This window comes from Bufo bufo, chromosome 4 (assembly GCF_905171765.1).
Source record: "Bufo bufo chromosome 4, aBufBuf1.1, whole genome shotgun sequence".
Classification (NCBI taxonomy): domain Eukaryota; kingdom Metazoa; phylum Chordata; class Amphibia; order Anura; family Bufonidae; genus Bufo; species Bufo bufo.
In genome coordinates, this window is record NC_053392.1 from 132,232,766 (window position 1) to 132,260,703 (window position 27,938).

The 27,938-nt window shown below is 41.8% G+C and overlaps 1 protein-coding gene across 1 annotated transcript in view; it reads right to left on the reverse strand.

Moving 5' to 3' along the window:
• Positions 1 to 315: 315 nt before the first annotated feature.
• The window catches only part of KIF1A (kinesin family member 1A), a 159,486-nt gene continuing 131,863 nt past the window's right edge, over positions 316 to 27,938 (reverse strand). The window contains 14 exon segments of the mRNA XM_040427918.1: positions 316 to 4,326; positions 4,747 to 4,865; positions 6,311 to 6,503; positions 10,083 to 10,220; positions 11,196 to 11,320; positions 12,412 to 12,489; positions 14,505 to 14,717; positions 15,778 to 15,816; positions 15,818 to 15,859; positions 15,862 to 15,896; positions 15,899 to 15,943; positions 18,401 to 18,465; positions 21,057 to 21,190; positions 26,680 to 26,800. Coding sequence (XP_040283852.1) covers positions 4,284 to 4,326; positions 4,747 to 4,865; positions 6,311 to 6,503; positions 10,083 to 10,220; positions 11,196 to 11,320; positions 12,412 to 12,489; positions 14,505 to 14,717; positions 15,778 to 15,816; positions 15,818 to 15,859; positions 15,862 to 15,896; positions 15,899 to 15,943; positions 18,401 to 18,465; positions 21,057 to 21,190; positions 26,680 to 26,800 — 1,390 coding nt within the window. The 3' untranslated portion in view covers positions 316 to 4,283.

The following is a 27,938-nucleotide window of genomic DNA, read 5'->3' on the forward strand; positions in this document are numbered from 1 at the left end:
TTCCCGCGCTGTTTTGGTCCCACGCTGCTCTCCACTATCTGCTCTAGACGCAGATATGCCAGGAAAGACCTGATCCGACCGATATGTCTGGAGCAGTGTTGGAAGGCTGCGGCAGGGAATCAGTAAGGGAGTGAGTACGGCATTTCTTATTTTTAACACCCTGTGAGCTATATATAAGAAATGCATACCACTAGAAAGCTTTAACTTAAAGCTATGACTGCAGTATTCTTCTTCAGTAGGTTCATCACGGCAGTTCTATTGTGATGTCGGTGTTACCACAATAAATAAGGAAGCTGACAACTTGTAACGGCAAATGTTAGACAGATCATTTTTCACATGAATTTATTTTGCCGACAAACTTCTGTAGAAACATGTACAGTGAATTATTTCCTTGATGGCCTGACTGGAACACATATCTAATTGCTGATAGCTTACTATAACCATTACAACATACACAGTTCTGTATCCTACAAGGTGGACACCCACCTATCATCAACATGACATTTACAGATTATACAAGACAGTCATTGTTTAGTTGGAAAACAACAAGATTCTCACCCAAGTAGCAAAGCAATAGTGCATGTATGGTAGTCATTCGTTGTAGTAACACTGACCACATTTTAGGACAATTCTTCTTGATTCCAGAAGGCTGCACTTTACATGAATGCGGACAAGGGTTTTAGAAACTTCATGGGATTGTTCCATGTCATTTAGTGAAAGAGTATTGATTCAAAGACAACTATATCACTGGAAGAGGGTGCGAACCACAGAGCCTAACCATGCAGCTGCGTGATCTCTTAGTGGGTGGTGAGAACCTGTGCAGGGATTCCTCCACAAGCCCTAAAACATCATCAAGTATGGGGAATTAACCCAAGGATTGTGGAAAGAGGTTTGGAGCAAACAAGAAACTAGTCTTTCTATCCCATGTGTTAACCAGCGTCAGAAGATAACACCAATCTTTGTTATGGAGCCTACTCACTTCTAGTATTATTGAACCCAGTTCACATAGTGTATATCTTTTCTCTGCAATAAGTGAAAGATATGGAGAATATAAATACATTCCCGGGTTGCTAACTCTCTCCCCCGAAAAATGCATTTGTTGTCATTCTTGTTAGGAGATAAGCTATGGCAAGATTTCATGCATCTTGGACTGTATACTCTATAGGTTTGCTGGCCTAAGATATACATTGTCTGCGATGATCGGACTTCATAGTCTCTAAGGCTGGTTGACCCTGAGATGGTATAAAATCCTCTCAGCTTGTACAGTGGTATCCCAAAAAGCATGCTCTATAACAAAGCTAACATCCGATCAAGACTGACAGAAAACTCACCATCATTGACCTATCAACTGGACAATACTTGGTTTTTCTCAAGCTTCTACCTATCTCCTGTACATCTTCCTGGGGTGAGGAAGCAGAGGGTTTGCATTTACTGCCCTCACAGGGGTGCACCTAGCCTTTCTGCTGCCTGAGGCGTAAACTGATACAGCGCCCCCCACCCCCCCATGCCAATTTCTTAACCTAACCCCTTCCCTTCATCCCATGGCCCTTTGAATGCCTCCCCTCTTGCCCCTAGCTGGTGCTGCCTGAGGCGATTGCCTCACCTGGCCTCATTGGTGGTGCTCCCCTGTGCCCTCACATTTAAGAGCACAGGTGGTATAAGACACTGCTTCTTATGAATTTAGACTTAAAGTGCATAAAAATGGGAAAACCCTTGAACATAACTCTGTTTTTACCTTTCTTTGGCTTATAAGTGCATCTTTGGACTGCCTTAAGATATTGATGCATTTTGTTTTCTGGATCATCATCATAAGATTTAAACTTGAAAATCCATAGACTGTAATGTTAGAGGCAATAGTGAATTCATGTCATCTAAATGTTTTCTTAAATTTAGGTAAATCTGGAGAATTACTGACGTGTCCATGGAAGAATATCACCAATGAGATACTCGGCTTGCTACAATATACAGTAAAATCCAAGAACATAATGTCCTGTAATCTTTTTGCGCAAAAGGATAATATCGGCTGTCATAAGCCCCTCAATGTATATTAATTACAGATGTTCAGCTTAGCACATACATACAGCAAATGCATCATTATTTTCTAGCACAACATAGCATTGTAATATATTTGCCAACATTTCATTATGGAGCTAAAAGTTCTCTAAATGCTCAATTTCTTGTGCCTCTTGTGTTTTACAGGATTGATCGGTTAGGTTAACCCTGTTAGCTTGCCTCCACTTAGATCCAATAGAAAACAATATGATGTCTCATATTATGTCTGAAGAAGTGTAGGAGTGTGAGAACAAGGGGCTTATGTGTTACACAGAAGTATATACAGTGCAGTGGGCAGACGCACACCCATGTGTATGCTTCACCTACAGTCATGGTACACTGTGATTATGAAAGATGAATTTTCATGGATCAGGAGCTTATCAATATTTATCCATAATGCACTTTGAATCCTCAGTCTCCAGACTTGATAAGCCATAGACTCGTGAATATCTAGTGTAGGAATCACCTGCCATATCTTTGTGTAGGTGACATGGGTGCTACTGGCTTAAAGAGGGCACAGAGCCCCCTTGATTTTAAGGACTTCTAAATATTGAACTACGTATAACATTGCATTGCCATTATTATATTGGCTAGTGTTGATGGTGGAATTCTGTTTGTTAAAGGGGTTATCTGCAATTTTTTAAATATTTTTTTAATGCCCCCTTTAGCAGTGATAATGTTGAAAATATTTCTACTAGGACAGCGCCGCGCTTCCTGCGCTCCCAGGTGTAACTAGGTTGCAGGCACTTCCTAGATCCCGTGCCGTACATTTGGTATGTCATCGTAGCCCGGCTGTGTAAATGGGTTGTGCCTGCGCAGTCAGGCACCCCCGGGTGCGGTGAGCAGTCAGTGCCTGAGGCTGCCTGACTGCGCAGACACAATCCGCATACATTGTGGGTTGTTACCGGGCTAGGATCACATGCCAAATGTACAGCATGTGATCCATGAAGTGCCTGCAGCCTGATTACACCGGGTAGCGCAGTTCTGGCCAGTAGGAATATTTTCAACATTTCACTGTTTTCAACATTTTACTATTAAAGTGCTTAATCACATGAAGAGGGGGGACCATTAAAATTTTTTTAAAAAATTGCAGATAATCTCTTTTATTGTCCAGGCTTGCTCTTTCTCTATTATTCAGGTGACTACCTTAAAGGGGCTGTCCAGGATATTATAATTGATGGTCTATCCTCAGGAAAAGCCATTAATATCAGATCGGTTGGGTCTGCCACCCTTGCCATTAAACTGTTTTTGAGTAGTTGTCATAAGTCGAAACTGCGTCCATTGTGCTGTGCGATGGAGTTTGTTACTGCAACATTCACTTCAATGAGAGCAGCGCTGCACTAACTAGCTGAGGAGGAACAGCAGATCAGTGTCAGGGCCACGACGATTAGATATTGATGGCCTTTGCTAAGGATGGGCCATCATTAGTAAAATCCTGAACAACTACTTTAAAACTAGTTTAGAGTCTATAAATTATGACTATTGAAACCAGACAATCACTGCCTAAAGGGGTTGTTCTACCATATATATTGATGGCCTATCATCAGGATAGGTCATCAATATCTGATCGCCGGGGGGTCCAACAACTGGCACCCCCACCGATCAGCTGTTTGAAGAAGAGGTGGCACTCCATGTGAGCGCTGCTCGGAAGTGCAGCGTAATGACAAGTACTCACTCCATTCACTTGAATGGAGTGACTACTTGTAATTACACTACACCGCCACTCCACAGGAGACAACGCGTAATGTACTGACGAGGAAGTGGCGCTCACATGTAGCGCTGCCACCTCCTCTTCAAACAGCTGATCAGATATTGATGACCCATCCTGACGATAGGGCATTAATATAAATGCCAGAACCACCCCTATAAATCACCTAAGACCTTCCTGAATATAAACATCAAACCAAATTGCACCCTGCTCACATAGTAAAGTTAAGAAAGATAGAGAAAATAGAGAGAGTTAGGAGTGCAGCACATCAAGATTCCCTAAACCGGTTGTGGGCAGCTTTAGATTCACCAGATCTAAAGCTTATCTTGAGATAACTCCAAGGATGACGAGATATTTTTCAGCAATAGCTGGACAGTCTGAAGATACTTCCCTAGGGAATGAGTGGGAGCAGAAGTGAGCACAGGGTATAGAGGATAGGGGTTGTGGTAATGTGCGGGTTATGGGAGGAATGAATTAATGGTTTAACAAGTTGATAAAAATAGAGAAGAGTGAGGGTATCCCGTTAAATTCTCATTTGGGCTGTCCTGCGTCGAGACAGTTTGGACCTAAGAGAGGAGCAGAGAAAGAAAGAAAAAAAGAAAGTCGTTTGGATTGTACAGTCTACACTGAGTACATAAGACAAATCACACATCAGAAAATACTGATGCCGCTATAATGAACTCTATCAGTCATATACAGTATATAAACATTGGGAAACTTGTGTATTTTTATTCATTGCATCTACATCTGTTTCCAGTTCACCCAATATCACGTCAATTACTAATAGTAAGCTGTAAAATCTATAATATGCAAAAGCAATTTATTGCACATGAAATAAATATATTTTAATAAATATGTCTATGTCTATGTCAAGACCATATCCAGTCCGAACCTCAAATTCATAAAGATCTATATAAAATATTCAGAAATGATCATTTCCACCACTGCAAGGCAGTGGACCTTCCTAATCCATCCCAAAGCCTCACCGAATGGAGCCAGCCAGAAGTGGGTTAAAGGCGTAGAGCCAATCATGCATGTCCTTATCATTGGTGGCCTGCAGCAGAATGCCGCGGTGTTGTGTGCATACAGCAAAGGTATTGGGAGTCTGCAAAGGAAAAACATAGCAATAAATGGTAACCATAAGGTATGTTTTTCTTTATTACAATATATTCAGGGTACACTGGTAACTTTAGGTCTAGACACCTTTGTGTTGATTACTTTAGCCAAGTCACCACGTTACTTATACAGTGTGAAAGTCACTAACAAAACCAGATATAATGGGGCAAATTTACTATCCAAAATGCATCAGATTCTGGCATGCCTTGCACTACATTTACTGTTTGCTTTATGCCTTGGGGTTGATTCACATGACCGCGCTCGGTCAGGAAAACACAGGCGTGTGTCGGCCGCATCTCCCGGACCGACCACATCATCCCTGACTTGAACTGACTGCATCATAGTTTTTTATGATGCAGTCAGTTCCTATCAGATCATGGGTCTATTGTACCGTACTCGCAAGATGACGTGAGTACAGTACATTAGATCTGGGATCAAATTTGAACTGCCTGCATCAAACATGACTATGATGCAGTCAGTTTAGGTCAGGAGAGCCGCAGTCAGTCCAGGAGATGTGGCCGACACACGGCCTGTGTTTTCCATACCAAGCATGGTTAAGTAAATCAGTCCTTATCTGACAAGGCGCAGTGACTTAGTAAAACAGGGGTGTGCACCAGTTTAAAACAGTCTAGTCTAAATTTACACTGTTTTACTATAGACAATCAATCTGTTTAATGTGACCTAAATGGAGTCTGTCATCAAAGATTCACCTTTTTAACCCTTCCCATAGCTTTCTAGCAGCCTTACAGTTAATAAAAACGTTACCTTTATGAGCAATCCTGGACTTATAAAACCGGCAAAAAACATCTTAGTAGCATATGCAAATGAGGGCTCGCAAGTGCCCAGGGGGCAGCGTTACCCTCGTAGGTGCCCATCTAGCTCAGCCTTATCATCGCTTCCCCCCGCCCATTCTTTCCCTCTGCCCGCCCATCCTTTCCCTCTGACCGCCCATCTACTTACTTCTTGTTTTGCCCAGATCCCGCGCCTGCGCACTCAGTCCGTCTGCCGGCGCATGCGCACTGCGATGCCCATTCCTTGTACGGCATCACAGTAATCAATGTGCATGCGCCGGCTAACGGCACGAAAACACCACAAAGGAGGCGGTCCATCGGCGCATGAGCATTAATTACTGTTATGGCGTACAAGGAATGGGCATCGCAGCGCGCATGCGCCGGCCGACGGACTGAGTGTGCAGGCGCGGGATCTCGGCGAAACAAGAAGTAAATAGATGGGCGTCATTTTTGGAAAAGTTTCCCTTGCCACTGCTTAGCTGATTGTGGACTCCTTGTGAGGAAACTAAATGAAAACCTAATTGTCGGGGGCAAATTACAATGGTTGTGTTGAGGTCTTCGACTGAAAAAGCCTTTTAAATCTACTGTCCTTTACAACACATTTCTTTCATTGATAACGTGGGTCAGTACAGAGTGCCCTTACCTTCAGCATGGCCTGTTGATCCTCACTGTACTCCACCTGGGCCTGTGAGAGGTTCAAAATGGCTCTCTCCACTGGATCCCGATCACTGTTGTAGATGTAGACATATGGACGTCTAACCACCACATACCTCTTAACCCAGCCCCCTGTATGGGGTTCAAGAAAGTGCAGGTACCCCTTCTTAGAGACAATAGGGCTGTTAGACAAATACAGAAGAAAAGCTTTGTGTTATTTGTAAAACGTATGCTGTTTAGGGGTTGTCTAGGAACTTACTTTTTATTTTTTTATTCTCTTAGAATACTAATATAAGAAGTTACATTCACCTTACTGAGTTACCCGTCACTCCTATTCCAATGCTTCCTAGTTCCTCTACTGGTCTCTCCACTTCCTGGCCCGTTTTGACATAGACATGTGACCACTGCATCTAATCACTGGCTGTGGTGTTATGTGTTGGCTACTGCTACAGCCAGTGATTGGATGCAGCAGTCACATGACCATGTCAAAACAGAGCACAAAGTGCAGAGCCTGGAATTTTCTTATTATTATATATTTTTTATTTATTTAACTGGATGTATAACCCCTTTAAACTAAGTGTGTGAGAATTAGGCTACTTTCACACTAGCGGTTTGGCTTTCCATTTCTGAGATCCGTTCAGGGCTCTCACATGTGGTCCAAAACAGATTAGTTTTGCCCTAATGCATTCTGAATAGAAAAGGATCCGCTCAGAATGCATCAGTTTGCCTCCGATCAGTCACCATTCCGCTCTGGAGGCTGACACCAAAAAGCTGCCTGTAGCGTTTTGCTGTCCGCCTGATGAAGCGGAGCCAAACGGTTCTCTGACACAATCTGCCACAATGATCTGTCATGGCTATAGAAGACATAATACAACCAGATCCGTTCATGACGGATGCATGTGGTTGTATTATTGTAATGAAGCATTTTTGAAGATCCATGACAGCTCCACAAAAAAACGCTAGTGTGAAAGTAGCCTAAAACTCCAGTGAGAGGTTAGAAATGTATGTTAAATAGCATTGTATACTGTAGCTTAAATATGACTATTCTTATAAAAAAATATCTGTAACCATACGTAACAGTTTACATGATAATTTTGTATCTGTGCTCTCAATGCAGTTCTGTAAGTATATCTCATATAAACATTTCAAAGAGGACCTTTCACCGCTCCTGACATGCCTGTTTTAATAGCTTCATGCATTCCCCATGTAATAACAATTCTGGAACATCTATTCTTATGGCTCTATGTTGGGGGGGGGGGGGGGGGTGTACCTGCACAGTCTCACTATATCCAATCAGTGCTGCCATTGTCAGACTGTGCAGGTACACCCCCCAAATGGTTACCTCCCCTCTGTACCCTTACTGCAGACTGCTAGCAATTCATTCATAACTTCTAGTAGAAATAATAGAGGAACGGCACAACATAGAGCCATAAGAATAGATGCTCCAGAATTGTTATTACATGGGGAATGCATAAAGCTATTAAAACAGGCATGTCAGGAGCGGTGACAGGTCCTCTTTAAATTTAATCCAAATGCAATTTTAGTGATGTGGCATTAAGCAGCAAGTGCATAATATACAGGTGAAACTCGAAAAATTTGAATATCGTGCAAAGTTCATTTATTTCAGTAATGCAACATAAAAGGGGAAGCTAACATATGAGATAGACTCATTACATGCAAAGCGAGATATTTCAAGCCTTTATTTGTTATAATTTGGATGATTATGGCTTATAGCTTATGAAACCCCAAAGTCACAATTTTGAGGTACCCTTTTCTCAGGGGATATGAATTAATTAGCTGACTACAGTGTGACACTTTGAGCCTAGAATATTGAACCTTTTTACAAAATTCTAATTTTAAGCTGCATTAATGCAATTCCTTTTAATTTTCAATACTGAAATAAATGGACTTTTGCACAATATTCAAATTTTTTCGAGTTTCACCTGTAAACACCATCATATATACAGGGCTACATAATAAAATGTCGAGATTATTATACTTGGTGCCTGTGGTTATTTGAGACTTGCCCATGAACCACCAGAGTCTTGGAAAAGGAATTTTCTGATATGAATGTACCGTATCTGCCAGCTGAAGAGATAAAGCTAAACAGTGGGGGAGATCTACTAAACTAACCGTGTCTATAAAGTGTAAGCCAGTTTTGGTAAAAAACTATGTGTTTTAGATACTCTTTGTGCCTCGTCCAACAAGTCCATGACTTAAAGGGAACATGGTGTCTGATTTGCGGGCAGTATGTTATAGAGCATGAGGAGCTGAGCAGATAGATATATAGTTTGTGTGGAAAGATTTAGGAAAATTAGTAATTTATTCATCTATATCCCTGCTCTTTCTGGGTTTGATGCCAAAAAGGTGGCGACAATCAGTGACTGACAGACTGCTCTGCATGACTGTATATACAGAGCTGTCAATCTCCTTCTTGACTTCAAAGCTCAGAAAGAGCAGGGATATAAAGGAATAAAATTCAAGTTATACTGAATCTTTTTCCCATAAACTATATACCAGTCTGATCAGCTCCTTCTGGTCTATAGCTTGCTGCTGGCAGATTACACTTCCTTTTTGATGGTGACAGGTAAGGCTAGTTTCACACTAGTGCTTGGCATCTCCAGCAGGGAGCAACATGACTGGGCTGTCTGAATCTGGCATTACCAGAAGTTGCCTGAAGTCCCGCCAGCCCCATTAACTATGATAAGGACCCACAGAGATCCGTTCGCAACCAAGCAAATATGCAGAGAATCAACTGGACTAAAACCACTCCATTGCACAGTGCTGTGCTTGGTAGAGCATCTCAGCCCCCATCATTTGGATGGGACTGAGCTGTGCCAAGGCCAAGTGACTGATGAATGTGGCACCACATGGCCAGGTTTAGGCAATATCAAAAATATTCCCACAATATTAAGAAATTTATTGCAATAACGATATACATTGCGATAAATACCCATTTAGAAAAAAAAACAAAAGCAAGTATAAGTAAAAGAAGAGATTATACTTTATGGGGCCACAAAGAGACATTATACTGTGTGGGACAACAAGAAGTTATTATACTGCACGGGGACAAGGAGACATTAAACTGTATGAGGGCACAAGGAGACATTATACTTTATGGGTCCACAAGGAGATATTATACTGTGTGGGTAAACAAGAAGTTATTATACTGTATGAGGGCACCAAGGAGACATTATACTTTATGGGTCCACAAGGAGATATTATACTGTGTGGGAAAACAAGAAGTTATTATACTGTATGAGGGCACAAGGAGACATTATACTTTATGGGTCCACAAGGAGATATTATACTGTGTGGGAAAACAAGAAGTTATTATACTGTATGAGGGCACAAGGAGACATTATACTTTATGGGTCCACAAGGAGATATTATACTGTGTGGGAAAACAAGAAGTTATTATACTGTATGAGGGCACCAAGGAGACATTATACTGGATGAGGGCACAAAGACATTATACTGGATGAGGGCAACAAGGAGACATTATACTGTATGGGGACAATTGATACTGCCTATCCCTGGCCACAGCAGTGACATGCTCCCCTTCTCCTAGCCTCTTCTACAGGCTTCTTCTCTGACTACTTCCATCCTTCCTTCCAGACACTTGGAGAACAGTAGTCACATATTTCATAAATATTGAATAAAACACATTAATACCTAGGTATACAGTATTTCATATAATAATATACAATAGTATTAATTTGGAAAACTACATGGTATCTCCAGTCCAGTTGGATACATACCTGACCCGTATTTCTTGTATGTCAGGAATAAACAAGCTAAGAGGAGTCTTCAGTCCACCAGTAGGTGACTTTTGCAGGTCTCCTGGAGGGCTTGGAGGATCCCTCTCTGGGCTAAATGCACGGGAGAGTGGTTGGGGGCTGTAATTTTTTATAAGCATAGTTATATTAGCAAACTGGTATGTAATGAAATCTTGTATAATAAAACGGAATATTTGCCACTATTAGAACAATTCTGCTTAACCAATGTGAATATCAAAATGTGCAAATCAGAAATAAAGCAATTTATATCTTGTATCTTAGATCTACCCTTATCATTTCATTTCTATATGTAGTTTGCATTCAGTTGTTGAACATGACTGTTCAAGGTAGGTAGAAAAATTAACCCCAATATTAAGAGTCACCATAAGGGTACTGGAGATGCAGCATTTCAGTTAAAAAGGGGTAGTAGTAGAAAATAGATAACTACGATAGATACCTGCCATAAGCTGCTTTTAATATGAATCCGATTGTTAATTTTTAGTATAAGACTAAGGGCGCATTCACACGACAGTAGGGTTTTGCAGATTCAAAAATTGTGTATCCGCAAAACACGGATACCAGCCATGTGCATTCCGTAATTTGCAGACGGCACATGGCCGCTGCCGTAATAGAAAATGCCTATTCTTGTCCGTGATTGCGGACAAGAATAGGACATGCTCTATCCTTTCCGCAGAGCTGCAGAACGAAAACACTGATGCAGACAACACATCCATTTTTTTCCTTTATTTTTCTGTTCTTCTGACGGATCAGAAGGACGATGTAAAACTCTCCCTAAACAGAATAGTAGAGGCTAACTAAAACTACAGTATACTAAAGACTAATCCAAATGAAAAGTGAACACCCACATATTTAGTACTGAAATCAGCATTGCTGTTATGTTGCCATAGTCTATGCACACATAGATCGACAACTCAGATCTCCGTTATCCTGAGTGAACTGCGGTAGTCACTGAGATCTTGTCCACTGCATCCTATAGATGACATAAGACCATTGCTATACAGCTACCTATCCTCTGAGCTGCTGAGTACTGATGCCACATTGCTTCGTACAATCTGACTTCTGCTCCACACTGACCTGGCCTCTGGGCTGCAGTATCTTCCTTCTACCAGGGAGGGACAGGTACTAGAGGGTGTAAGAGTTGAGACCCCCAGGCCAGAAAGAGAGGGGTCACGTAGGAGTGTCACTGACATCTCAGACAGCTGAAAATACACATTATGAGTTATTCTTTATGATGACTTAACATTGATGTATTATGTATATAGCGCCATCTTACGGTACAGTAGTATACAAAATATATTCACTCGCACCAGTAACTATCCACATCAGGGCTCCGTATCTTAGGCAAAAACATATGTAAGAAACCAATAAATCTATACTTTTGTATTTGTGATAACCCTGTAGGCACTGGTTTCTTGGCTGTAGAGCTTTCTGACAGAAGTAATAACCGCTCTAGTGCCTAAGTGTATTTACTGTATGTCTAATTAAAGGAGGTACAGAACCTACAAACATATATTTTGTGTATGCCCAGGTTATTGAAAAACCACAACAACCATAGTAATAATCCATTAAATCTTTATTGAGTCCATGCCCCTAAAAATTGATGTTTTCTTGAATGTTGCTCCTCCAATTACAGTGTGGCCATAAACCTCATCCCAGTAGTCCCTCTCCCATTAATCTCTTTCCCACTCGATAGTGTGGACTCCTTTTGTATGTTTTTAGGGGCATGGACTCAATAAAGATTTAATGGATTATTACTATGGTTGTTGTGGTTTTTCAATAACCTGGGCATACACAAAATATATGTTTGTAGGTTCTGTATTATTTGTTTGTGGTTCATATTGGTCGTTTTATAGGTTAATTAAATGAGGTATCCACCCTTTTTATTTTTTAAATCCCCACCCCCACCCAGGATGTTTGTAGGAAAATATGCTTACCTCCCCCCCCTTCTGTCCAGTTTTGTCTCTGGGAGTCCCAAGTTGTCTTCACTGCACTTCCAGTCTCCGCATGTAAACTTTCTGCATGGATGGTGTCATTTGTACTGCTGCAGCCAATGCCTCAGAAGTAACCAAGTTGTGATTGGCTGCAGCAGCGCACGTGACCCCATCGATACAGGAAGTTTACATACTGGGGTGAAGACAGCCCAGGACCTAGAGGGTCAGAACCGAGCAACGGAGATAAGGTAAGTATACTTCCATTCACAGGTCCTGCAGGGTGGGGAGAATTTAAAAAAAACAACCCCTTTAAAGAGTTTTTAGTTTACAGTGAGATAGATGCATTGAAATTGCCTCACCTTGCTTTCACTGGCGCTTACACACACATGACTATAAGTGTATTCTCTGTTGAAAGTATGGGTAAGAAGACGGAGACACTGAAAAACATATCATGTAATAAGAATAGAAGCAAATCAGCATTATATTCATAAAAAGACAACCGTAAAATAGCATGCAATAAAGAAATAAACTGGCTATCCCAAAAAGCTGTCCCTGTATAGGGAGGGGGGGGGGGGTGTATTATTTTTGTAAACTAATCCTGTTGGCTTTTCTTGTGCCATATTTAACTAGTATCCATGGCATACGCTATTGTAAATAGATCCCAGAATGTAAAGCGTATTGAAGTGTAGGAGGCTGGCAGATAAAGATGTCTTGGCAGATTGTATACAAGGCTCTGTTTACTAGGTTTTAAAGGGAATGTGCCATTAGAAAATAACCTATTGTTTGAATCAGGTTTTTATGTCAAACATATTTTTTAAGAATTTTGGTGTTTTATTTTTCTATGTCCCTAAATATATATAAAAAAAGAAATCAATAAAATCATGCAGTTTTACATGGCTTGTGGAAATGTCCAGACCTTTCCCAGTTGTGGAAGGAAGCAACTAACTACATAAAGAACACTTGGGAGATTGAGCTGCACCTCTCTCCACAACAGTGTATTTTTCATTACATTCCTTGGGATCCGGGTGGTGACATATCACCAGTGATCGGTGTTTAGGGGATACATTTGTATATGTATATTGAGACACTGGCTTTATCCCACTGTCCCTACGCTAGATGAAGTGGTGGGAGTGATGAAACAGATTTTGTTCATGAAAAAACTTGAGGTTGAGAAACATAAAGAAAATTGCTCTATATTCGTTTTTTTTTTTTTTTGAATATTCGCTATATTGCTATAACTTTGTTTTTTCGAATATTCGTAATATTCTAAAACAAGAATATATAGCAATATAGCGAATATTCGAAAAAAAAAAAGAATATAGAGCAATTTAGCTAATATAGTGCTATAATCTTTTTTTTTATAGTTGTAATTTTTTTCCAATCTGAGCTTCAGATGAGAAAAAAATTACGCCTATTAGACAAAGAAGATTATAGAACTATATTAGCTAAATTGCTCTATATTCTTTTTTTTTTTTTTTGAATATTCGGTATATTGCTATATATTCTTGTTTTAGAATATTACGAATATTCGAAAAAACTAAGTTATAGCAATATAGCGAATATTCAAAAAAAATACGAATATAGAGCAATTTAGCTAATATAGTGCTATAATCTTCTTTGTCTAATAGTTGTAAGTTGAAAAATTCGCATTACGAAAATTCGCAAACAACACTACTCCTAAAGTCAAATATACTGCAGCCTTCTCATTGGCCCACAAGCTAGAAGCAGGGAGGGATCATGTGTACTGATTAAAAAAAATATCGAATATTCGAAATTACGAATATATATCACTATATTTGAAATATTCGCAAATTTTCGAAGTACCAATATTCGCGATAAAAATTTGAAATTCGAATATTTGTGATCAACACTACTTCTAAAGAGACAGCCGGATCCAGAGCGGAGCCACGGCGCAGGGGAGGTAAGAGAAGTTTTTTTATTTTAAGGTCTGATTGGGGTCTAGTATGGGGGTCTGAAAAGGAGGGCTGATATGAGGTCTGATGGGCATCTGATGAGGTTCTAATATGAAGGTCTTATGTAATGTCCTGATATGGGGGTCTCATGTAATGTCCTGATATGGGGGTCTGATGTGATATCCTGTTATGGGGGTGTGATGTAATGTCTTAGCGGTCAGATCTGAGGATTTGATATGAGGGTACGATCTGAGGCTCTGATATGGGTGTCTAATCTGAGAATTTGATATGAGGGTTTTATCTGAGGTCTGTTTCTTATTTTCCTTCTTTAAAACCTGGGGTGCGCCTTATCAACAGGTGCATCTTATAAAGTGAAAAATACAGTACTTTACTGAAAAAATCTTCACTGATGCCACATAAAGTAAGACATCATATCAACTGATCATCTGATCACATTAGACTTTGAAAGGTTTCTTGATTTTAGGATATTAGACACATCCATGTTATTATGCTGGACTAGATACAGAAATAAATAGTACCTTGGCAGCCAGCTCTTTTTGTCTTTCACTAGCCATTTCCAGAGGATTTGCCTCCACTTTTGGTGAGCCTTCGTCTTGGGCCTGCAACAGCTGACATGTGGGGCTGAGAGGAAGCATCTCATCAGTAGGAGAAGGAGTAAAGGTGTCAGCTGCTCCCCTGAGTGTGGCTTCCAGTTTCTCACGTAGCAATAGGTAATGTCGAGTCCTCTCAACCTAACAAGTACAATACGAACAAGACAAACGTTATACCACTTTAAACAACCAGAATTTCATAATCCTCTGGAAGGATCCATGTTTTTATTCTTCTAGACATGTTTGGTTATTTTTTTTTACTATTTTATGCCATTTTTTCCCCGGCCACATTTTTGCTGATCTCAGAAAACAACTTTAAAATGAAAAACTACTAGATTATTTCATTGAATTGACCATTCTCCACTATGAAATGGGTGTGGAAGTGACACGGTCTTGGAAAAATAACTTAATTGTACATTCAAAAGCTTCAGCATGCAGACTTTTTTGTATGAATGACATTTTTAAAGACAATGGGGAAAATTTACCAGTCTTTACGTCAAAAAGTCTTAACCTTTGGTGCAAGCCCCATATTTGCAAAAATATGTGACAGCTTCTGGATTTTGTCTCTTTTCCATCAGTTGGGGAACTGACGGCTTCTTATCTCTGCTCTCTGACATTGTAAACACTCAGTATAGCTCAGTTCTTATCTTACTGATAAGAATGTGGCTTAAAGGGGTTGTTTCACTTCAGCAAATGGCATTTATTATGTAGAGAAAGTTAATATAAGCCACTTACTAATGTATTATTATCCATATTGTTTCCTTTGCTGGCTGGATTCATTTTTCCATCACATTAGGCTACTTTCACACTTGCGTTTTGTGCGGAATCCTTATCTATTCAGAATGCATTGGGGCTTAACTGATCTCCGTTTTGGGCTGCTTGTGAGAGCCCTGAAACGGATCTCACAAGCGGACCCAGAAACGCCAGTGTGAAAGTAGCCTTACTTATACATTGCTCATTTCCATGGTTATGACCACCCTGCAATCCATCAGTGGTGGTCATACTTGCACACTATAGGAAAAAGCACTAGTCTATGTGAGCTCCCACAGGTCTGGACAGCACTTTTTCCATATAGTGTGCAAGCACGACCACCACTGATGCGATTGCAGGGTGGTCTGTAACCATGAAAACGAAGCAGTGTATAATGCGATGAAAAAATGAATCCAGTCAGCAAAGGAAGCTGGAGAACTTGATGGGTAACAAGATGTAGGAAAATACCCTCCTGAAGTAGGCTGAGTTTCCTCCAGTTCCCACTGATGATCAAGAATCAAGCTGTCACCTTCGTGGGTCTCCAGCCTGGAAGGTTCTCTTCTCCTCGCAATAGGCCAAAGAAGTATCTAGTACACGTCTGCGTCTTCTCTGCATCCCTAGGTAAACATGGCAGGAAAGGGTCAGGTAGATACAACCACATAGCATTAGCTTTAATGTTGGAGCATTTGGACAATTTTCATTGGTTTATTTTCCCCATAGATCAGCACTATTTATATGCACCTAATTTGCACTCAGATAGTTTTTTTAGTGTTTGTCTACATCTTTTATTGGCAATACTATGTTGTTTGTGTTAAGTGATGGGGCGGATCTTTCCTGGTTAATATACCTTTAGGGGCAGATCAGGTCTAGAAAATAGGTCTGGCTAAAGTGATACATTCTCCCACTGAGAGGATTAGTGTGAGGAGAGTTCTAGCTATGTGCAGAGCTATGACAAAGCAGACCCAGACCCTTTCCCCTGTGAGTCCCCCGTTTTAGGACTACAGAGAATATAATGAAGACCCATCCTGAGTAGAGAAATAGGAAAATTTGGAAGATACTCTGCAGTAGCACATTGCAAGAGATAAATGGCTGCTGCAGCGTGAGGGGCATCAGAAGCAGTATAGGACAAAGCCACCCATAGCTAGGCCTTAAAGCCACATGTGTAATACGGTCTTGGAGCAGGTAAAGGAACCACCACCATTGACCGCTAACTTTTGTATCCTGCTGATGAAGGAAAAGTAACCACTGTAAATCAGAAGTGTATTGTATTACCTCCTCCCCTGCCTCTATACGACCATTACCTCTATTCCGCCACAACTTTTATGCCGACTCGCCCCGCCCCCCCCCTTTAGTTACTGTTTCTTGGGGGCGGGCGAGCCGGGCAGCCGCCAGGGGCGCTGTCAGAAGGGGGCGGCGCCGGGCAGGGCACAGCAGGTGATGAGCGCTGCGCTTCCATTGTGGAAGCGCTCACCTATCTCCAAAGTCATCTATCTGTATCGCCGATCCTCAGGACGGCAATACAAATGTCTGTAATGCGGCAGGGCAGGGAGAGGTGTGTTCCTCCCTGTTCCTCTGATAGGCTGCCGGTCTAGTGCTGGCAGTCTATCTGAGGCCGGTGCAGGCGGCGGAATGACGTATCGCGCCGCCCTGAGCCAGCGAGGGAACAGGCCGGAAGAGGCCTGCATCGCATCATGGAGGAGGTAAGTATAAGTTTATTTATTTTTTCTACTGTACAAATGACAATCCCTGCACATTAACGGGGGGTGACTGGGCTGGCACAGACATAAGGGGGGCCTGCTGGGCTGGCACGACATAAGGGGGGATGCTGGCAATAAGGGGGGGATTACTGGCAAATAAGGGGGCTCCTCGTCACATAAGGCGGGGCTTCTGGCACATAAGGGATAAGGGGGGCTACTGGCCACATAAGGGGGGCTACTGGCATAAGGGATAAGGGGGGCTACTGGCACATAAGGGGGGCTACTGGCCACATGATAGGAGGCTACTGGCACTTGATAGGGGGGCTACTGGCACTTGATAGGGGGGCTACTGGCACATGATAGGGGGCTACTGGCACATGATAGAGGGGCACTCAGGCTACTGGCACATGATGGTGGGGGGCTCTTATCTACAGGCACATGATTGGGGGGAATATCTTACTGGCACATGATATGGGCGCACCATCTTACTGGTACATGATTGGGGGGACATCTATTGGGGCACTTATTACTGGCACGTATTGGGTGGCACTATAGGGAATCTACAGAAGCTAAAAAGAAGGGTATTTTATATGGGGGCCCTGTATAGGGGCATTTTATACTGGGAGGGAAGGAAGGGGCCAGGCTGCGCTGCCCATGTGTGGACTAGGGCGGCAGGAGGCGGCCTCGGGCACTGGCAGCCCCCTGGCTGTCACGACCGTCACTGACAATTTTACTTGCATCCCTGTACTCTAAAGGGGCGGTTTTAGGGGGCGGGTCCTAGGGGTGCGGTGGGTAGGGGCGTGGCCAGGGGAGCGGGCTGGGGTGAGTTCCACCACTTTTTCTCTGAGAAAAAAAAGCCCCTGCTATATATATATATGCAGAGAGACGGGAGCAATCATTTTTATACATCTCTCTACTCTGAATGTGCTCTTTAGAAAATTGGTACCTATGTCACCCTTACCACAACCTTTCGTACTACTAAGCCAATTTCAATGTGTCCCTTATGTAGATTTATATACAGTCATATCGGAAATCAGTAAAAATCGTATATCTATATACAACCCTTTAGCGTTGCTTACAAAGTTTTATTACTAAATATACTGACACACCAATTTAAGCAAATGACGTTTTAAACAATGGAAATGTGCTTAAAATGCTGTCAGATTTCTAGTAACGGAAACCCAGTGATAATGGGGTTTGAAGCTCTCTATCTCTGTCGTTTGGAAATCCAGTGGTAGACCAAGGTAGACCAAGACCTCAGCCTTTCATATATTGGCTTATGACATATTGGAGGTACATTTGGGCCTGAATTTTCATCTTCCAAAAAAATGAAAATGATGACATGATGAAATTGCAATATAGTAAAATGCCACTCACCTGGACTGCTGGCTTCTGCAACCCCGGCAAAGGCCTGAGCTCATATACCTCCAGCTATGCGGTTACTGTAAAAGCAAGAAGCTAGGATCAAGGTGTGGAGGCACAGTAGACATATTAAACACATGCAGCACATGTGAGTCCTATGCTCAAAAGGGGTCTACATTTCTGGTGCAATTTAGTGAGCATTATTTTAACTAGACAACTTAGAAGTTTTTGTATCAAAAATATATTGGTGTTGCTACACATAAATAGGGTTGTACATGAGGTTTTCAACAGTTTTTACACGAAGAACAATTAAACCAGATCTATCATCAAACTATGCTGCTCTATGTAAGAACATCATAGCATGAGGGCAGAGCTATTCTCCTATCCAACAAAAAAGCACGAAGAATGTAACTCTATCTATCTATCTATCGACAGTTAGATAGATATAGAGATAGATAGATGCCGTTGAGGATGAGTTTCACTTTCTGCTCTGGGTCCCCAAATATTCAGCAGCGAGGGACATCCATTTCAGGAGACTGTCTGATCTCTGCCCAGACTTTACCTCTATGGAGGAAGAGAGACTCTCCATGCTGCTGGGGGAGGAGGAAAACAGAGCGGCCATAGCATCCCAATATACACTGCTCAAAAAAATAAAGGGAACACAAAAATAACACATCCTAGATCTGAATTAATTAAATATTCTTCTGAAATACTTTGTTCTTTACATAGTTGAATGTGCTGAACAAAATCACACAAAAATAAAAAAATGGAAACTCAAATTTTTCAACCCATGAAGGTCTGGATATTTGGAGTCACATTCAACTTAAAGTGGACAAAAACACTACAGGCTGATCCACCTTTGATGTAATACTCCTTAAAACAAGTCAAATGAGGCTCAGTAGTGTGTGTGGCCTCCACGTGCCCTGTATGACCTCCCTACAACGCCTGTGCATGCCTCTGATGAAGGTGGCGGACGGTCCTCCTGAGGGATCTCCTCCCCAGACCTGGACTAAGCATCTGCCAACTCCTGGACAGTCTGTGGTGCAACGTGACGTTGGTGGATAGAGCGAGACATGATGCTCCCAGATGTGCTCATTGGATTTAGGTCTGGGGAACGGGCGGGCCCAGTCCCTTAGCATCAATGCCTTCGTCTTGCAGGAACTGCTGACACCACTCCAGCACCATGAGGTCTAGCATTGTCTTGCATTAGGAGGAACCCAGGGCCAACCGCACCAGCCATATGGTCCTACAAGGGGTCTGAGGATCCTCATCTCGGTACCCTAATGGCAGTCAGGCTACCTCTGGCGAGCACATGGAGGGCTGTGCGGCCCTCCAAAGAAATGCCACCCCACACCATTACTGACCCAATGCCAAACCGGTCATGCTGGAGGATGTTGAAGGCAGCAGAACGTTCTCCACAGCGTCTCAAGACTCTGTCACTTCTGTCACATGTGCTCAGTGTGAACCTGCTTTCATCTGTGAAGAGCACAGGGCGCCAGTGGCGAATTTGCCAATCTTGGCGTTCTCTGGCAAATGCCAAACGTCCTGCACGGTGTTGGGCTGTAAGCACAATCCCCACCTGTGGACGTCGGGCCCTCATATCACCCTCATGGAGTCTGTTTCTGACCGTTTGAACAGACACATGCACATTTGTGGCCTGCTGGAGGTCATTTTGCAGGGCTCTGGCAGTGCTCCTCCTGTTCCTCCTTGCACAAAGGCGGAGGTAGCGGTCCTGCTGCTGGGTTGTTGCCCTCCTACAGCCTCCTCCACGTCTCCTGATGTACTGGCCTGTCTCCTGGTAGCGCCTCCATGCTCTGGACACTACGCTGACAGACACAGCAAACCTTCTTGCCACAGCTCGCATTGATGTGCCATCCTGGATAAGCTGCACTACCTGAGCCACTTGTGTGGGTTGTAAACTCCGTCTCATGCTACCACTAGAGTGAAAGCACCGCCAGCATTCAAAAGTGACCAAAACATCATCCCGGAAGCATAGGAACTGAGAAGTGGTCTGTGGTCACCACCTGCCGAACCACTCCCTTATTGGGGGTGTCTTGCTAATTGCCTATAATTTCCACCTGTTGTCTATCCCATTTTCACAACAGCATGTGAAATTGATTGTCACTTAGTGTTGCTTCCTAAGTGGACAGTTTGATTTCACAGAAGTGTGATTGACTTGGAGTTACATTGTGTTGTTTAAGTGTTCCCTTTATTTTTTTGAGCAGTGTATTACTGCCTGACAAACTGAGAGAAACCATGTCACAGACTCTTATACCAACATGGATATGTCCACATCCCCATCCCCCAACCCTACCCAATTATTTCCCACTTGCTTTGGCAATGCTAAAATGTTTTTAGTCCTGCCAATAAAGCTGAATTTGAATGTGATTTGATATATAGATATATAGATAGATAGATAGATAGATAGATAGATAGATAGATAGATAGATAGATAGATAGATATAGAAAATCCTAGGGGAGAATATCATGGCTACATACAGCAGTATGTGGAGTGCATCTAATGACCACCATTCTACAGGAACCATGCACATGGCCTTCAGCAACACTTTCTAACATTTGTTATGCCATGTTCTTCATGAGTCCAACCTGTCTTGAGCTAAGCCCATTGACATCAAAAGTGACACACTCATCTCTTTTAGCATGGACTCACCTCTCAGAAGCACGGAGACTGCCTGTACCAAATAGGTTACGAATAGAACGACATGCAGGCAGTTTGGCATCCCGGGAATAAAAGACCATGCAGAAGTCTTTGGTGATGACAGCAGGTTGCGTACAGTTCTCCATCTGTTAGAAACAGACTTAATTGCTTTAATGAAATGTCTTTGTCCAAAATACATATTCTAAATTAATTTGAACATTTAACAAATATTTTTTTTATTTTTATGTCCTTATATAATTTGTTTAATTAGTGTGCTATGAATGGGCTTTTAGAACATTTTAGGTGGACATAATTTGGTCATGTCTGTATTACAGCCACTAGAACTGGAACCTCAGTTCTAAACTGAAACTTGGATTCCCTTGGAACTTTATGGTGATGTGTATTGCCATTTTACTTTTCTGTTGGGTTATCAATTAGTCTCGGAAAGGCATAGCCATTTATGATTTCTACCAGTTGATCAAGAAGAGAATTGAAAAGTTGCAACCAATGTGGAAGGGATTACAACCTTATCTATGGACAGCCTCGGAGACTGTGGCCAATACATCTTACTAGAGACAGTTTTTCTAGGTGAGATTGATATATATACACTTACTTTCTGAGCACATGTATTTATGCCAGTTTACTGTCTGAAATGCATTGAAAAATATGATGTCCAGAATGAATATCGTGTTTGTGAAGCCCCTTTGCCAGTTTTACCTTACCCATATAACTGTTGACAAAAATGAAAAGTACTAAAAAAAGGAGAGCGACTAAACTGATAAGGGGCATGGAGGGTCCTAGTTATGAAGAAAGATTAAAATAATTAAATGTATTTAGTCTTGAGAAGAGACGTCTAAGGGGGGACATGATTAACCTATACAAATATATAAATGGGCAATACAAAAAATACGGCGAAAAACTGTTCCATGTCAAATGACCTCAAAAGACAAGGGGGCACTGCCTCCGACTGGAGAATAAAAAGTTCAGTCTCCAGAAGCGTCAAAACTTCTTTACTGTAAGAACTGTGAATCTGTGGAATAGACTTCCTCAGGAAGTGGTCACAGCAGGAGCAGTGGACAGGTTTATAAAGGGTTTAGATGAATTCTTAAAAGTAAATGGCATTAATGCTTATGAAAAGATGTATAAATCTGAGTCTCACTTCCTTCTGGGATTCGCATCCCACCTATCCCTTGGTGGAACCTGATGGACGTACAGTATCTCACAAAAGTGATACACCCCTCACATTTTTGTCAATATTTTATTCTATCTTTTCATGGGACAAAACTGAAGATATGACACTTTGATACAATGTAACGTAGTCAGTGTACAGCTTGTATAACAGTGTACATTTGGTGTGCCCTCAAAATAACTCAACACACTGCCATTAATGTCTAAACCACTGGCAACAAAAGTGAGTATACCCCTGAGTGAAAATGGCCAAATTCTGCCCACAGTGTCAATATTTTGTGTGGCCACAATTATTTTCCAGCACTGCCTTAACTCTCTTGGGAATGGAGTTCACTAGGGGTTCACAGGTTGTTACTGGAATCCTCTTCCACTCCTCCATGACAACATCATGGAGCTGGTGGATGTTAGAGACCTTGTGCTCCTCTGTCTTCCATTCGAGGATGCCCCACAGATGCTCGGTAGGGTTTAGGTCTGGAGACATGCTGGGCCAGCTCAGCACCTTTACACTCAGTTTCTTTAGCAAGGCCGTGGTCGTCTTGGAGATGTGTGTTTGGGGTCGTTATCATGTTGGAATACTTCCCTGCGGCCCAGTTTCTGAAGGGACGGGATCATGCTCTGCTTCAGTATGTCACAGTACATGTTGTCATCCATGGTTCCCTCAACAAATTGTATTTCGCCATAGCCGGCAGCACTCATGCATGCACCGTGACACTCCCACCACCATTCTTGACTTTAAGCAAGACACAATTGTCTTTGTAGTCCACACCTGGTTGCCGCCACACACGCTTGACACCATCTGAACCAAATAAGTTTATCTTAGTCTCATTAGACCACAGAACATAGTTTCAGTAATCCATTTCCTTAGTCTGCTTGTCTTTAGTAAACTTTTTGCGGGCTTTCTTGTGCATCATCTTCCTTCTGGGAGGAAAGCCATGCAGACGATTTGATGCAGTGTGCGGAGTATGGTCTGAGCACTAGCAGGCTGACCCCCACACCCTTTAACTTCTGCAGCCAAAGATGGCCAGCACTCATACATCTACTTTTGATAAGACAACCTTGGATATTGCTATTTAACATCTAGTCATAGATACTCTAATGCCCTTCTCTTGACCACTGTGCATTTGTGTTGTAATTTTTATTGGTTTAAATGTAACTTTTATTGGTTGAAAATAATAATAAATAATGAACAATTTTTATCTAACCTACTAATTTAAAACTATCTCCGGACCTCCAGATGATGTTTCCTGTTATATAATTTTTTTGCTGTCATTGACAGCAGTAGTGATGGGTTAGCAGTTGCTGTTCAATGTAGCCTTTTGGTGCATGCTGCCTTCTTTTAGGTACCTATCTGTACCTTATAACCCTTAACCCCCCTATTGTGATGTGGGCAGTTGTAGCTGGTATACATTGACTCAGACAAATTGGACTACATAGGAACCGACCAGCTTGCTACTGGTCGGTTCCTACTGTATTCCAACTGTCTGAGTCAATGTATACAGCTACCCAACTGCCCACATCACAATAGATAAAAGTACAGATAGGTCACCTGAATAGAAGGCAGCACTGCACACAAAAGGCTGACTACTTGAACCAGCCAACTGCTAACCATCACTCTACTGCTGTCAATCAGCAAAAAATCTATATAACAGGAAAACATCATCTGGAGGTCCGGAGCTAGTTTTAATTCAGTAGGTTAGATAAAATTTGTTCATTATTTATTATTATTTTCAACCCAATAAAGTTAAATTTTAAACCAATAAAATTACAACCACAAATGCACATGTCAAGAGAAGGCAATTAGTAGTCTATGACTACATGTAAATACAATACTAAGTGCCTCTACATGTGCAGGGTCTATAACTCAGTGTACTATATAACCTCTAGATATGACGTGAGCATGTGCACTCAACTTCTTTGGTCGCCCCCTGGGCCCAGGCCTGTTTTGAGTGGAATCTGTCTTGTTAAACCTCTGTATGGTCTTGGCCACGAGCTGGAGCTTAATTTCAGGGTGTTGGCAATCATTCTTATAGCATCGGCCATCTTTATGCTAGAGCAACAATTCTTTTTTTCAGCTCCTCAGAGTTCTTTAGCCATGAAGGTGCCATGTTGAACTTCCAGTGACCATTATGAGAGAGTGTGAGAGCGATAACAGCAAATTTAACACACCTGCTCCCCATTCACGCCTGAGACCTTGTAACACTAACGCGTTACCATGACACCAGGGAGCGGAAAATGACTAATTGGGCACAATTTGGCCAATTTTCACTTAGCGGCTGTACTCACTTTTGTCTGCCAGCGGTTTAGACAATAATGGCTGTGTGTTGAGTTATTTTGAGGGCTCACCAATTTACACCTGTTATAACAAGCTGAACTACCTTTACATTGTATCAAGTGTTATTATCTTCAGTGTTGTCCCATGAAAAGATAGAATAAAATACAGTCAGGTCCATAAATATTAGGACATCGACCCAATTCTAACATTTTTAACCTCTATACACCACCCACAATGGATCTAAAATGAAACGAAACAAGATGTGCTTTAACTGCAGACTGTCAGCTTTTAATTTGATGGTATTTACATCCAAACTCAGGTGAACAGTGTAGGAATTACAACAGTTTGCATATGTGCCTCCACTTGTTAAGGAACCAAAAAAAGTAATGGGACAGAATAATAATCATAAATCAAACTTTAACTTTTTAATACTTGGTTTGCAAAATCCTTTGCAGTCAATTACAGCTGAAGTCTGGAAACGAATAGACATCACCAGATGCTGGGCTTTTATCCCTGGTGATGCTCTGCCAGGCCTCTACTGCAACTGTATTCCAGTTCTGCTCTGTTCCTTGGGGCATTCTTCCCTTCAGTTTTGTCTTCAGCAAGTGAAATGCATGCTCAGTCGGCTTCAGGTCAGGTGAATGACTTGGCCAATTGCATAACACTTCCACTTCTTTCCCTAAAAAACTCTTTGGTTGCTTTTGAGGTATGCCTTTGGGTCATTGTCCATCTGCACTGTGAAGTGCCGTCCAATGAGTTCTGAAGCATTTGCTGAATATGAGCAGATAATATTGCCCGACACATTTCAGAATTCATCCTGCTGCTTTTGTCAGCAGTCACATCATCAATAAATACAAGAGAACCAGCTTCCATTGGCAGCCCATACATGCCCACGCATGACACTACCCCACCATGCTTCACTGATGAGGTTGGATATGCTTAGGATCATGAGCAGTTTCTTTCCTTCTCCATACTCTTCTCTTCCCATTAACTCTGGTAAAGTTGATCTTGGTCTCATCTGTCCATAGGATGTTGTTCCAGAACTGTGAAGGCTTTTTTAGATGTCGTTTGGCAAACTCTAATCTGACCTTCCCTGTTTTTGAGGCTCACCAATGGTTTACATCTTGTGGTGAACCCTCTGTATTCATTCTAGTGAAGTTTCTCTTGATTGTTGACTTTGACACACATACACCTACCTCCTGGAGAGTGTTCTTGATCTGGCCAACTGTTGTGAAGGGTGTTTTCTTCACCAGGGAAAGAATTCTTCGGTCATCCACCACAGTTGTTTTCCGTGGTCTTCCGGGTCTTTTGGTGTTGCTGAGCTCACCGATGCGTTCCTTCTTTTTATGAATGTTCCAAACAGTTGTTTTGGCGACGCCTAATGTTTTTGCTATCTCTCTGATGGGTTTGTTTGGTTTTTTTCAGCCTAATGATGGCTTGCTTCACTGATAGTGACAGCTCTTTGGATCTCATCTTGAGAGTTGACAGCAACAGATTCCAAATGCAAATAGCACACTTGAAATGAACTCTGGACCTTTTATCTGCTCATTGTAATTGGGATAATGAGGGAATAACACACACCTGGCCATGGAACAGCTGAGAAGCCAATTGTCCCATTACTTTTGGTTTCTTAACAAGTGGGAGGCACATATGTAAACTGTTGTAATTCCTACACCGTTCACCTGATTTGTATGTAAATACCCTCAAAGTTTGTTTCATTTCAAATCATTGTGGTGGTGTATAGAGCCAAAATGTTACAGTTGTGTCGATGTCCCAATATTTATGGACATGACTGTATTTACAAAATTGTGAGAGGTGTACTCTGTTTGTGAGATACTGTGTTTATTTTTTCAAATGTATATGTTTATGTAACTATTCAATAACTTACCCAACGTTTGTAGTTGGCAAATTCTGGGCATGTAAGCCACACCTATGAAAATGCCCAGACACCTTCCCAGGACTGGAGCTTACATAGATCCCCACCCAATTTTGGCCTGGGACAGAATTTGCCAAAACTGCCTCTGAAAGTTAGAAATAGTACCCTGCAATTTCAGGGACTGTTGACAGCTATGTATTGTTACCAAAAGATCCTTTCTACACAATGCTTGAATAATATACCTAAGCTGTCTTTTATGGTGCTGCAGCATATTGATCCATGTGGCTACCATCTGCGACGTCTTACTCAACATAAGCAGATAATGTCATGTAGATCTTTTCTCTGTATGGAGTCACACGGTTCAGCAGGAGGGAGTTGTGCATAGAACTGTCCCATGCTACTTCAAAGTTATAAAATGTCCTGTCATGGGAGGAAATGGTTAAATCATTAGTGCACACATATGTAGGTAGGTACTAGATCATATACACACTGGGACACACAGAACATACATCACACCAAAGACTCCATTTACCATCTAGGTTAGATACCGAGGAGTTAGAGATGCTAAGAGACACTGTCCAATTCCACCTCCACACGGCAGTGAAGAGGAACGGGGTCTCGACAGCTTGGGAGCTTTTCCAAAAAAGTATCATGATTGAAATTTTTGAACCCTAAATACATTGAACTTAATACTCATATCCTTCATGTAATAATATAGATTATGTGAAACTTTTCACAAACTAGAAAGGAAGGAATGGGAAATAGAGTCTGGGGCAGGATACTGCCACATGTCCACAAGAAAATATTCCGACAGATACTGTAATCTGTGTACATCAATACACATACATAAAGCACAGTCTATGTGCAATAAGTTTCTCCCCCCTTTTTCACCCATCCCCCTCGTTTGGCATATGCATCAGGCAAGCTGAACATATCAATATATTTCACTCGGCCGTATCTTTTGTTCAAGAATTATAGGTGAGAAATAAATAGTACTCACTCTTCTGAAGCCCCAAATTGCGCTTTCAATTTTCTTTTATTCTTTATAAACATTCCATAGTTTTCATATATCCTTTTTTCTTTGAGAGCTCTGAACTGATCTCTATAGGGGTAATTTAATAGATAGCAGAGCAGCGCGCTTTTGTTTTTCGTTTTCTCCAGCTTTGTTAGGGTCCATTCACACGTCCGCAAAATAGGTCCGCATTCCGTTCCGCAATTTTTGCGGAAACCAGTGCAGACCCATTCATTTTCAATGGGGCCGGAAGGTGCTGTCCTCCACATCCGCATTTGCGGATCCGCACTTCCGCATCACTGCCTTCCGTTTCCGCAAAAAAACTAAAACATGTCCCTATTCTTTGTCCGCAATTGCGGACAAGATTAGGCATTTTCTATTATAGTTCCGGGCAATGTGCGGTCCACAAATTGCGGTATGCACATTGCCAGTGTCCGTGTTTTGCGGATCCGAAAATTTGCGGATCGCAGAACACTTAGACGTATGAATGGACCCTTAGAAAGAGATTGTCATGTACTATATAATGTCTGGGCAGATTGCTTATAA